The following is a 14004-nucleotide window of genomic DNA, read 5'->3' on the forward strand; positions in this document are numbered from 1 at the left end:
AGAACTGGCACCACATCACTGTGAATCTCAGCATTTCAGGTAGGAAGTCAAATTCCAGTTCCCCACTCTATGCCTGGATTTGAGCCATGTTTAAATGCAATATGGGGATAAGGACCACTGGTCTCATCTTCTGAACTTAATTGTTAATTCCCTTCTTAGCTGAATTTACTCCTCAAAATGCAAACATTCATTATGGACTGGATCTTTGTTGCATAAGCCAAACTTGAAGTCTGCACACTCCAGGCTTGGAAAATGCACATGCAACTTCAAATTAAGAATCTGAGGAAGCCTTAATTACTTGGATGATTTAGTGGAGCAGCACAACCCAAACCAGACCATGCACAGCATCACCTGCAGGGGAGAACAGATCTCAATGCTGCTGCAGCATAACAGGCATGTGCTCAGTGCAGTGCAAGGCTTTGGGCTCCCACACTGTAAACCAGTTTCTGCATGATTTGTCTTGAGACTCACCTCTTTGCTCTGGTTGCTTTGTTTTTATGGTCCAAACTCAAAACCAAAGTGCCAAGATTTCCTGGTTACAGGTTGAAACCAAGGAAAGAGTCCATAGTGGGTATGGTTTCAACCTAAGACCATAAATCACTTTTTATTCACCTAAAGTTCATTCCAAATTTACTCAAATCTTGGCCTAGATTTGCCTGAATCTTGGCCTATTATTGCTTGAAACTGAGCCCAGCTTCAGAGAGGTTCATGAACCTCCACAAACCTGGTCCAAGTCTTGAGTTTGTAATGAAACCCAAAACCAGGGGAGTTTCACCTGATTTGGGTTATAGACATTTCTCACGGCTCTAGTATTTATTATGGTTATAACAACAACACATTTATACAGAGCTGCAAGCATATACTGAGAAGTCCAGACAGCTTTCCTACCTGTCTGAGCTAACCAGCTCAATCGTGCACTGGATTGGAGCTACAGTCAAACTCAGCCCCAGATGGGTTGCTTAAAAAAATAATTTCTCCTGCATTGTCAAAGACCAAAAAAAAAAAAAAAAAAATCCCCCTGAAGCACCTCACACAGAAATTAGAGGGATAAAGAATCAACCTCCAAAGAAAACTAAGCAGTAGCCCCGTATTGGGGGCTGGTTCATCCAGCAGCCTGAGAGATAAACCAGGCAAGCTGGCAGAGCCCAGGTCCTGCTCACCAGCAGTGTCATTTTGATTATCTCCACGCAGCCTGCTGGCCTGTATACCCAAAAATCTCTTTTTGTAGTATATTACCAAGAACTGACTCTTTTTTGGGTTTTTTTGTTTTTTGTTTTAAACTGGTGCAGCTGTACCTGCAGTGGCAGCATCTTGGGTGGGTACTTGGGAAGAGACACTCCCAGGGCTCCGTGCTAGGGCACAGGGTCATGCTCCTGGCTTTCTGAAGAGTGTGGGGAGTGGCCAGGGCTCCAGCAGGCTCCACCTGAGATGCATTTTAGTGCAGAGGGGCAGCTCCCATGGCTTTATGCCAGCTGGGGCTGTCATGGCTGATGAGCCTCTGTGGCTTCTTGTCCTCCTCTCCTGGGGACACCTCAGTACTTCAGAGTTACTCCTGGCAGAACAGCCACTGCCTGTGAGTTCTCCCAAACCAAAACATCTGGTTCTCAATTCCTGTCCTGTAAAAAAAAGGATGACAAACACATCCCAACCTCACAAGGGTGTAGTGAGGAACATCTTACAGCCTGGGAGCCATAGAGAAGCTCATAAACAAACAAACCTGCAGATGTGAGAGCCAAGCTAGGGAGAGGCTGGGCCAGTGCTGCTGCCACGTGCAAGGGAAAGTCCAGTCCAAGGAAGGGGAAAAGCCCTTCCTGGGTACTTAACAAAGACTTAGCACAGTGTGACTTTGGCCCAGAAGTACCGAGACACAGCATCTGTCTAGACCCTTCAGACAAAACCACCCACATTTCTGTTGCACATAAGGGCACGTGTCTAAGCAGGCACACGAGCGAGCAGCGATGGCACACGCTGGACTGGCTGGCATCAGCACGGGGCTGCAGCCCGGCTTTGCCAGCACACTCCCGCTGGTCAGGCAGCCTGGGCCTCCACAGACACTTCCTGTCACACTGCGCAGTAGAAATAGAAAGGAGAGCCCAAAATACAAAACCAAACACTTTATTGACCTCTCTGGCCCCAGGGTTCCTCTCCTGAACTCAATGGGAAGCTCAAAACTCAGAAATTGGCTTGGGCGTGAAATTCCTCAAAAGCATTTATTATGAGGGTGTGAAATACTTGGCCAGTTTTAAGGACAACAGGAGCAGATTATTGGAATTTGTCAGAGCTGAAGTCATCAACATGTTCAACATTTTTGCTGCACAGAAAGAGGGTCTCGTCTTCAGGCAAACCAGGGCACACAGCCCGCTCCAGAGGGACCAGAGTCTCCAGGAGCAGCACCAGCCTTGGTGAAGTGCTCACCGAATGGGGCTGCAAACAGAACCCTGCTGCCGACCATCTCCACCAGGCTGGCACCAGCAGTGCCTGTGCCTGCTTCAGGAGCACATCCCCTGTGTGGGGACAGCTGCAAGGGACAGCTGAGAAGCACAAAGCACAAGGGCTCGTGCAGGACCAGCACATGTGAGTGAAGCAGAACATGCCTTGGGGCGTTTTGGGCCACTGAATTACTGCAGCATTCTGCCCTCTCCCTATGCTTTCCCTCTCATTCCTATTGCAACCTCCACAGCCATTCACATTTTCATTGGTGTAAATGATGGCACATTTTGCCCCAAATCACACCTGTCTGCTTCCCCGTTTAAAGTTTTTACAGCATCCTGAATCAGCACAATCCTGCAGGTTAATGTGACATCCCAGACCTGCTGATGGGGTTTGCACACAGAGCCCTCCACGCAGCTCTGTGTAACCACAGGAGCTCACACAGGGGCTGCACAGGTCTCTGCAGACATCCAACATGCTCAGGCCACAGGCAACAACTAGAAGCTCTGGGATTTTCTGCACACAGGGGTTTCAGCCAAGTGCTATTCTGCCAAGATTGTGATAACATGAGGGCTTACTCTGGGCAAATACTCTGGTAGGACATGGCCAACCCAGATTTACTGGATTAATCTGGTGTGCATCATGTCTTGGCCTTAGCTTCTGGCCACTCCTGCAAGCAGAAAAGCTGCAAGATTTGCTCTGGGGAGAGTGAAGTAGACAAGATCCTGGGTTCAGATATCCCAGTTTTTTGAAGCTGGGGTGTCCCATTATCTCCTGTCCTACCTGGCACAGGGCAGCTGGTGGGCACTGAGAGGGGTGCACAGCTCCTGCAGCTCCAGCCTCATCCACTCCTGAACTCTGGCTTCCCTTCTATAACTGAAAAGATAAGATTTTTTTCTCATCACAGTAAAGTACGAGAAGCTCTCCCTTCATTGGTGCCTACCCAGAAAGAAGCAGCAGAACATAAGCTGTTAACCTTGCTCATTTGGGTAGAGACTGTCAGATTCACAAAAGTACTGTGAGGCTTTAATGGTGCAAACAGCCATTCCTCCCCAGCCAACACCAATTTTTAAAAGTGGCGAGAAAGCTTTTGCAATGCCAGTGCCACCACCCCCAGCTTGGCCCAGAGCAGCAGGTTTGGTGCCTGGTGATGCACTTACCTGCTGTGGTGCTGCTGGCAGAGGCTGCCAGTGCCAAGCCTGGGCTCAGGAACAGGCGGCTGCTGGACACGAACCGCGGCGTCTTGCTCTCCAAGCAGCTCAGGAGTCTTGACCTGATTAGCTCTTCCAAAGCACAAAGCTGAACTTGAATCACAGCACAGAATATTTATCTTAGAGAAAACCTGAGTATGACCCTTTGAGACCTGCCATAAGAAAGCAAATACTTGGGGTTCTTTGAAAGTTAGCTTAAAAGAGAGACTGTGGAAACAGTGGTGTTCTGCCAAAATACACGTGGGCCGTCAAGTTTACAAGATAGCGTTACAACACACAATAAGAGAATGATTTGCTGTGCAAAAGCCATCTTTGTTAAACTCTGTTAACGAAAAATCAGATTTATTATCCATGCAATTCTCTATGCAGTCATATGTGCAATTGCAGTGGAGGGAAGCCACACTTATTTCAAATAATTAAGCATTTCCTTGAATTTGAAAAATATCCTTTAATTGCAAAAGGACACACATTTAGAAAGACCTCTACTTCAGTCTGTCTAGTGCTTAGAGTCATTCTGGGGTCCCACTATCAAATGAAATACAGCAGATTACTTCAAAATTACACTGCAAGTTAAAAACCACTTTTTAATTGCAGGTTTCGTGCAATGTTATTGTGCAACATTTGTGCTTCACTGAGACACCAAGGAAGCTGCAGAAATTCAAACTAATGGAAATTATCACACACATACAGCAACTAAAACCAAGAAGCAAAAATTATATATCAGTTAAAAGGCACTGCTGCAAAGAGTGAATCATGTACAAAAAAATAGGATTTTTTATGTGCAGATTGGTACAGCAAGACTGGCTTTTCCATTTTAAAATTACTAAAAGAGCTACTGTCAAGATTTCTTGTTTCTGAAGCATAACAAAGACAATTTGCAGAACTGTGTGGGCAACACTGGGGCTGCTGGAACACAGTCAAACAACCTTTGGCATCCTAAGGTGTTACACAGAGCTTAAATGTAAACCAACTCTACTGGATGGACTCCTGACAGGTCTTTCTGAAATCATCCTTCTCAGTTCCTCTCAGTGTTTAGGGGCTGAGAAAAAATATTTAAATTGTACACTTACCTAGAAACTATACAATCATGCACACTGGCACTAAAAATCACTCTCAACCCGCTGATATAAGAGTGCTATTTACAACTGTAAAGTTCTGGTTATATCTTGCCATAGTTATGCAACATCTGGAAAAATACACTGTTCAACATTTTGGCACACTAATAAATAAAATTCAGACATGGTCTATTGAAAATATCAAAGTAATCCTGTGCACAAGCTTCTTTTCTATATAGTTCTATTTGTTATGCAGAAGAAATCACAGAGAGCAATAATACAATTTGGGGTGAATTATAGGAGTACATTTCCCTTCCAAAGCTATTATAGCTCAATATATGTTCCCTCTCTCAATTACAGTGCTGTCCCAGCAGCAGTTTCAGCATTTCTTTCTTCCAGATTTTATAGCATCACACCTCAGTACAGTGTTCTGCAGCTGCTAAAAGATACACCATGGCATTTGCATATACAAGAACACCCACATCACTGAATAATTCACTTGATACCAAAACCCATCTACGGCTTGTGATGGTTTCTGGTATTGGATTATTCCTCTGTTATCAGTCTTGGGCTATATGATAGTAACTGTTGAAATGGAGACAAAAGAAAGGAGTATCTTAAGGCAGTTTTAGCAAACAAGACTTCACACTTAACTGTGTTTTCTGTATAATGATTTAACATCCACTTCTGCATGTTTTGACTATGAGATTACTCATTGACAGGACTACTCAGGTCATGTCATTGGAAACGTTCTCATTTCCTTTCTGGAACCACACAGTAACTTGAGAGAGGTCCACTGCTGTTTAGATTTGTGAAGGTTTCTGTACTTCTTCTGTTCTTTCTTTGCATGAAGAATGAACAGCAGCAGGTTCTTCAAGGAGGAATCATCTGGACACACAGACAGATACAAAGACAACCCTACTGACAACGCCTGAAGTGTAAGAATGCAGTTTATCACACTTTTAGCAAGAACACAAGGCCACAAAATAAACTAAAAAAAAAAACTGTTTTATTGTGACATTTATGACATTGAACCCTTGTTGATATGAATGACTATGGGTACTCTTGACATGTTACAATACGTCATGGTGTAGGATGGCACTGATTGTCATCTGACTTTTGAGAATGTTTAATGGTCCCTACTGACCTCAGTGCATTTTGGCAAGTCACAGAAATTTTATCATCAGGTTTGTGTATACAGTTAACAAGTAGTTGGTCTTATAAGCACCATTACAAACCCTCACATTAAGGGTATTATTAATCTAGTTTACAAATGCTTCATTGATAAAAATAGCATGATTACAGTATACACACACTTAATTTACATGTAATGTATTATAGGCATAACTGAGATAAACTACTGAGCTAACTTTGGTTGATTGAAGTATTTAGACTGAATAATGGCAATTTTGGCTTCTAAGTTGTGTAAATATTACAGTGCATTTATAAATCTAGGTTGAAAATTTACTAGCACCAAATGGATATCATAAATGGCTGACCTAGTAAGTTGTAGTTGGAGAAGCGAAGTTTAAGAATTACAAAAATAGAGCTGTCCATCAGTTGAAAGCACATTCTTGTACCTCTGCTGAAATGATGACGTGTCTCAGCATCAGTGGCCAACTTCCAATGATCAAAGTCCCAGTTTTCAAGATTCAACATATCAGGTAGCTCAGCTACACGTAAAAGCCTGAGAAAGTGGTAGTTTTGAGCTCATGTATTCATCCTGTACCTTGTTTATGTAATAATATGATAGTGCTCGTTCATACAAATGTACTCATGTAAGATTGTACCTATGATATGGAGAATCTGATTGGGAGGAATATTCAGTCCTACCTATCTATCTTTGGTTTAATTATTTGGTCTTTGGTTGATGAATTAATGAAGCAATATCTGAATTTTCATTTTCAGGTTATCTCCCAGCTCACCACTGAGGTAGTCTTTGTCATGTTTCGCTTCAAGCTGGTTAAGTTCCTTCTTTTTATAGAGTGGAATACTACTGATTTGTAATGAATAATTTCCAGGCACTGGCTTCTTCTTTGTGAAATGAAGGTAACTTATCCCGTCCTTCTTATTGATTCTAAAGAAACCATCTTCATTTCCGGAGTCAATTAAATATCGGTTATGGTTTGTCAGTGTCGTGAGGGCAGGGAGCAGTTCCAGGATTCGATCTTTGTTACTGAGATCCGAGATGTTGATGGAGAAGACCGCTGCTTTCTCAATATCCCAGCTGGCGAGACTGATTGGCGGCTCCAGCTCTTGCTGATCCTGCACGAGAACAAAGGATGTCAGTTGGCTTTAGAGAGCGTTTCACACGTGGATGTGTTTTAGACAATTTTAAAAATGAGGTTCTGTAACATCATCTGTTACAGAACAAAATCCACTCTTATGGGCCTAGGACTCCTCAGGATGAAGTAAAGATTTTGTCACCACCCCCGTGTGGTAGGAGGAGCCCGAGACCTGTGCTGGCAGTTTCCGTGCAGGGGCCTTGCTGCCTGACAGATGAAGTCCCTCCATGCTGGGAGCCTGTGACCAGCCTCCTGCAAAGAGAGCAAACAAGGCACACTCCTCCTGTCTGCCAGGGGAGCCACAGGCTGAGAGAACTGTGAAGAACAGCAGGGTCTGCGAGGCAGCTACAGCATTTCAGTGGGGATTTTCTGCTTTGAAAGATATGTTTGGGTAAAGTGTGGAGCCAGGGCAGCTTGCAGGTGCAGCAGAGTGCTGGAAAAGCAGCCTCACCCTTCACCTCTGACTGGGTGGTAACATTTCAGACAGCAGCACGAGCTGTAACATTTTCATTTGGAAAGCAAGGGAAGCTCTACATCACTTCTGGGACAAAAACGCTACCTGACATCCAAAACCAGTTTTGGTCTACTTTAGGGTGTAGATTTTTCCTGAGGGACTGTCTCTTGGCACAGGTCCTTCTGAGTCCAGCTTTCACAAGACAGCCACAAACTCCTTCCCCCCAGAAAGGGTCAATTACCTCTGCTTCACTTGCAGTTTCATTAGTGCTCCTGCGTTTCCTTCCTCTCTTGGGATAGCCATTGATTTTACATTCATAACAAGCTTCTGGAGAGAGCGAGTTGTCATCTACTTCTCCACTGAGTGAAAGCTCTTGTCCTTGACCTCTGCCTAGCCCCACTCCAGAAACACAGTGTCTGAGGAAGGAAGAAATTCAAAATTAACTCCAGCAAGACATAGATCTTATCAAAAGCTGTATTTGGGGGACTGTAAGTACAAATAATTGAGCAATTATGTTGCATTCATTTCCTAGGAAAAATTTCTGCTAAAGTCAACAGACAAAATTCTCGTTGAATCATAATGAGGCCACTCTTTATTTCAAGAATCTGCCTTCGTGGGTTTTTGCCCAAGAGAGACCTGCCAGTATTTAACAGTCTTAAAAACACAGGCTTAAGCTCTGAGTTTGTTGTTAGCAATTTCTATTATCCAGCCTGAAACACATTTAAAGAGACCAATTTTCAACAACTGCTGAAAAATTTGAGAAGTGAGGTCTTTCATAATGCATCCCAAAGCTTTTAGTCACTTACAAAATTTAAACCACAATCTTTCTGCTTTCCATTTGGGTTTCTTGGTCCTATATGATGTACAGCCCTAACACGCCCACTGAGGCAAGGGAAAGTTGGTTTTATTGATAAAGCAGACATTTATTAAAAAAAATATTAATTTAGAACACAGAATAATATGGAACATACAAGAACCTAAGAGCGTGCAGAGTTGTTATTCCAAGCAGCAGGTGAAACCAATTGCATAATGGAATTTCTTTTTGCAGCTGGTAGGGGGTATCATTAATGTTTGTTTTGTTCTTCTTTAAGGAGACGAGCGAATTACAGCAAGGAGTGTGAACTCCCAAGTGCCAAGCTCAGAGGACCTGGCAGGCTGCTGAGGTGTGCAGGAAAGGTGAAAGCAGCAGCTTAAAATAGAGGATTGAACCTGATAGCCCTGACCAAATTTCAGTGTCAGGCATTAAACCCCTCCCTTTCCATGGTTACGTTTCCCCCCAAATCTCCAAAACCAGTAGGTGCATCCAACTCTTGAGCGCCTTCCCAATCCTGTCCCTCTTTAACTGCTGACAATCCCCCTGGTTCTGCTGCTCCACACTGCAAAGAAAGGAGTGGACTACGTCCCCTTGGAATCTGTTAGTTTAAAATGAGAATCCCTTACCCTTGTCCTATTCTGAAGTAACCAGGTGGACATCCACAGACGTAGCCACCTTCAGTGTTTGAACAACCATAACTGCACGGGGCTTGTGCAGAACCGCATTCATTGATATCTTGGCAACCTCCACTAAACTGCTCATACTGAAATCCAGTAGGGCACATACATTTATAGCTTCCCAAAGTATTGTGGCAGGATGCTCCTCCACAAATGTGTGCACTGAGACATTCATTTTCATCTGGAAAAGAAGCAGAATATACCATGTTAGCTTTTACCCAGGTACAGATCGTGCTTGGCTGCATGTGCTGCCACCTCAGATGGACACAGGCAACTGGGCTTGTCCTCCCCTTTGGCTGGGGCCGTGGCCCCTGGAAGATGACCACAACCACACAACAGCAACACTGGGGCTACTCTACAGAAGATGTTTCATCCCATGTCAGCTCATGCTCTGGAGAGCAGCGAAACAGAAGAGAAATAATTGAGAATAAGAAAACTTTTTACAGTCAACAATCTGGTCAAGTAATCCCTTGTTCATAGTGCTATTCAACATTAAAGGGAAAAGAGTAAGGAATCAAGCTCTGACACTTTTTCCAGGCATTGAAAACTCCTCCCTACACACTTACATTTAAATATTAGACATAGATAAGATACAGGAAGTAGTAAAGTAAAAATAAAAGCAGCTGAGATATAAAAGCCTGCTATATTCTGAACCAGTCCTTTTCCATACTTCCTAAGGGTGGCACTGTAGGAGTTTGAGGTCAGTTCAGACTTATCTACTGAAAGTGGCTACTTTTTGAAATGAACCTGGTCTCGTTTTTGATGTCTGATGTGGCAAATTGCTTTAAAAAGTTCTAAATATTATTGTTCCCCATTTTCTGTGATAAATGCATATGTACATTGTGGGTGTGTGCACACATAAGAAACTCCATTTGGGAAGTACAGAGCAGCATCTCTGACCTCAACATCCAGGTTACAGGAGAATAAATCAGAGCATTATTGTCTTTTTCCAAACAATGTGGCTCTTTGTTCTTTATTTGAAAGCAATATCTCTGCTTCTTGCAGCCTGATTCACGATGTGGTGTACTGTGGAAGTGCCTGGGCAAGGGATGCAGTCACAGACAGCACAAGACATGGGAGGAACCAAAGCATTCTTCAGTGATTATCTAAATGTGTTGCAGCAACATAAAAAATCCCTGAATGATTCATTAAAGAGGCTAAAAAAGACACAAACTGTTTGCACAGTTGGGATTGCCAAGGAATATGAAGGAATTGTCACGGAAAAACCTAGTACACGGATTCTGCCCGTGGTACACCCAGGAGATCCAGATAATATCTTCAAAATATTTAGTTACAGACGTACAACGTGAACATGTGGAGACCACAAGGTACTAAAACCTGGGGCTGGATTCTGTGTTCCCAGAGCCTGTAAGGGTTTGCTATTAACCCAGAGCAATGTTTCAGAGTTTACCACGCCTCACAGCAACTATATCAACATCATAAATGTTTGTTTGGGCCACTGGCAGTTACTGCACCAAGAGCAGATATGCTCACTTCACCATGCTCCACAGCAGCAAGAAAGGGGACACTAGTGAGATTAATTCCCATATTTTGGGTGAGTGTTGGAAGAAAAAAAAATATTAAGAAAAAGAAAAAAAGTTTTGGGACCCTCAGACTCTGCAAAAACTGTGCTGTCAGGCACCAGCCTTGCTCTCCTGAGCTCTGTAACACACAGCTGTGTCATGCTCAGCTTCAGCAGGAAGGAGAAGTGCCATGAGGACACAGAGACCCAAACTTCCTTTCATGCTTTGGATTTGGATTTCTGCCTGGACTGCCCCATGTCCAAGAAGGTGGAAGTACTGGCTGAGTCTTTCCCCAGCTGTGGCTCTCAGAAGAATTTTCTCCGGTGAATTTTCTAGTGGAGCCGTATTTTTGGTGTCAAGGCTGGCACCTTCCTTTCAGTGGGGCAAATACTCAGTGCTTGTGCATTTTGAAACTGGTATTCCCTGTATAAATATAAACAGTAGTCAATGGCCTCAAAAGCTGGAATATCAGTGTACATCTGGTTTGGAAATACAATTAGTTAAATGTTTTCACCCAGGAAGACCTGGAAACAGCCAAGATGTTTCACAAAGCACAGCGCTGCACCTTTTCAGATTTCACAGTGTCCTGCAGCAGCCAGATGTGACAGTGCTGGTTTGCTGGGGGTTTTTTAGCCTCCTGCAGATTAAATTCTAATTTAACCCTAAACTCTGCTAATTTGATTAACATTCAAAACCCCCATATGTTTGTGTTGCCTCCTTGTTCTCTGTATGTTACAGGCATAGAGTGCTAGAGCAAAGCAAAAGTCACAGCAAGGACTGCATATAATGTCAGGAGGTTTGATAAGCACAATTAAAAGCAGAGACCTCCCTGGAGCACCATGGTGATAACAAGACAAGGCATATTTATCTTTTTGAAAGCAAAGAAAGCCAAACAAAATGTTATACAGCCCCTTGTTCTCAAAGAGGTTACCAAACACATCTCTGAGTGTCCACACAAGACTAGCTTGCATGAAGCCCATTAAATGTGATGGAAACTGCACATAACTGTCACTAGAGGAAAAATGATTCCTGTTTCTCTTGTTTGAATATACTGGATACTACACTGCTGAAACAGAGACTTTTCCCATGACTGCAGCACAGGCAGCCCCAGAGACCCAGAGCCCCATGAGGGCCCAGAGACTTGGCATAACAACAAAGTTTAGATAGGGATGAAATAGGCATTTAATTCACCAGTGTACTTATTAGCATAAACTTATGAGCACTAGCATTTGTTAATTATAACCAGAACTGTCCTGTGAGCACTCAGTCTAACCTGTATCCCAAAGCTTCAAGGAAGCACCTTTAAACAGACAGTTGCAGTTTGCCCAAATACGACAAATTGTTAATTCTGTAGAGGAGGGACTAAAACACAGCAGCCTTCCTGTAGGTGTTGCAAGAATGACAAAGGCACAGATCAAATAAGATTTTAACAGAATTTGAGATGCTTGGGGCCAAAAGTTGAATTTTATGATTTAACAATCCAAAGTTGTAGTTCTGAGAGTGCCAGGCTCAATCCACCATCCACTCTTAGACAGGACCTTTGTCCAAGCAGAGACCATTGCAGAGCTGAGTAAGATTTCCTTTGTTCAGACCACGAAAGACATGAGTAACACAAGTTTCCTCCAAGTCAGTACAACCTCTAGAACTCTCAAGGAGAGCTTTGTGCTTAAACACTTCTTGAAGCAGGACAGGGGCTACTGTGGGCTTCATACCCACTCTGCCTTCACAGGAAACCACAATTGGAATGAAACTCTGCGGAACTAAGCAAATTATAATCACAAAAAGAAAGTATGGCAAACTGCACCACTGCCCTTCACTTCTTGCTGCTAACAAAAGTAACATGCATTTTAATGTATGAATTTACAAAAGGGACTTGCCAACACATTGGTTCCACTGGTAATGCTGGAGATATCCTTGTGGGCAGCTGCACCTGTATCCTCCAATTATATTTTGGCAGCCATGTTGACACCGGTGGTTGCCATCACATTCGTCAACATCTAAAAGGGTGAAACACACTGTGAGTTTTGGGAGAGAAGCTCAAATTATGCTCTATTTGGAAACATGTTACAAATAATCATATATATTCATTTATCGTATATATAGATATATTTCAGGATCTTCTGAAATTCCAACCACTTTGGGCCTTTCGGTTTTGATTTGTGGCTCCACAGCAAGTAATATAGGGCTGAAAACCATGGAAAGCTCTCACATTCAGCAGAAATTTTCAGGTTTTGCATTCTGCTATGGAGCAGACAGCAGAAAGCCATTTGTATATGGGATCCCTAATGCCTTCCTAAGGGTCCCAGCTCCACAGCAGACAGACCCTTGCTTTTACCCAGATATCCAACCCAAAAATCCCAGGATACTTCTTTTCAAAACAACCCAAACTCTGTCCCAGGAGAAGGCTCTAAGAACCCAGAGGAATAAGTCTACAGACCTTGAACTCTCTCTTTAGCAGGTCACCTTGGAGATGCAAGACTTCCTGTCCTTGATGAATCCCTCAGAAATCCATGCAGGATTCAAAAGAAGTTCACTGAACTTAGGACACTTAAACTAAAACATTCCAGGCTATATCTCCTCGGAAAATATCTGTCCAGCTCTTTAGAATTGCACAATATATCCATTTTTTATGGCCCAGGGAGAGGAATACTGCACTGTTGCTAAATTTCTGTACCCAGCCCTTGCTTCGACCTACACATGCTTGCTTCTGTAGATTTTGGCACTTACTCCACAGGTCCTTCCTTGGGTGACAGTATGGCTGAAAGAAGATTAAGGAAGCAAGAGAAGGCCAAGTTAAATGCACTGTGTGTTACCCACCTTCACAGCTCTGCCCAGTTTGATCAAGTGAGAAGCCACGTTGACACTCACAAACAAAACTTCCTGGTGTATTCTGGCAAATGCCCTTTGCCCCGCAGATATTGATCTCAGTAGCACACTCGTTGTTGTCTGAGGGAAGCCAAAGCTCAGTGTTAGTTTGTAGCTGTCACTTCAAAGCTGATGTTTTGGCCATGCTAATGGTGGAAGGGTTGTGGCAGGAGGTAAAGGCACATCAGTAACACAGATGTCCCACTGCCCTCCCAGGTTCTCACTTTGCATTACAGGACAGTTTACAATGCCTTCTTTTGAATTTGGAAGCACGAAAGTAATAAGAAGGGAAACTCTTTTCTTCACCAAGAATATAGAGTTTGATGTTTTGGTCTCCAAAAACCTCCAAATTCACACTGACACCACGGGACCATCAAACTGACACAGAAACAGGACCCAGCTTGCAGAGCAGAAAGTGCATTTTGCAGGAGGGAGCAGTTTAGTTTAACATTTCCATCTACCCCATGGGTATGTGTTCAGAGGACAACTGCAGAAATGTATATTTCATAGCTGCTTCAAGAAGCCTTGACATGATTTCAATGAGCTACAAACAGAAATAGGACTATTTTTTTGCTCAATCCCTGAGAAAGGGTAAGGCAAGAATTATGAAGTGGTGTTTTTACTGGCTGGTTCTTGCAAGTGCAAAACTCAAAGACAGATTATGAAAGCAAGGGAAGGTAGGAGGAAGGA

At 43.3% G+C, this 14004-nt stretch overlaps 1 protein-coding gene across 2 annotated transcripts in view; it reads right to left on the reverse strand.

Moving 5' to 3' along the window:
• Nucleotides 1-5684: 5684 nt before the first annotated feature.
• FBN1 (fibrillin 1) overlaps nucleotides 5685-14004 on the reverse strand; it is a 147007-nt gene continuing 138687 nt past the window's right edge. For both annotated transcript variants that reach the window (XM_040076977.1, XM_040076979.2), the window contains 5 exons: nucleotides 13267-13395; nucleotides 12327-12446; nucleotides 8876-9107; nucleotides 7677-7851; nucleotides 5685-6961 (listed from right to left, as the gene is read on the reverse strand). In XM_040076977.1, the coding sequence (XP_039932911.1) occupies nucleotides 6572-6961; nucleotides 7677-7851; nucleotides 8876-9107; nucleotides 12327-12446; nucleotides 13267-13395 (1046 nt within the window). In that variant the 3' untranslated portion in view covers nucleotides 5685-6571. The remainder of the gene's footprint in view (nucleotides 6962-7676; nucleotides 7852-8875; nucleotides 9108-12326; nucleotides 12447-13266; nucleotides 13396-14004) is intronic.

This window comes from Hirundo rustica, chromosome 13 (assembly GCF_015227805.2).
Source record: "Hirundo rustica isolate bHirRus1 chromosome 13, bHirRus1.pri.v3, whole genome shotgun sequence".
NCBI classification, from domain to species: domain Eukaryota; kingdom Metazoa; phylum Chordata; class Aves; order Passeriformes; family Hirundinidae; genus Hirundo; species Hirundo rustica.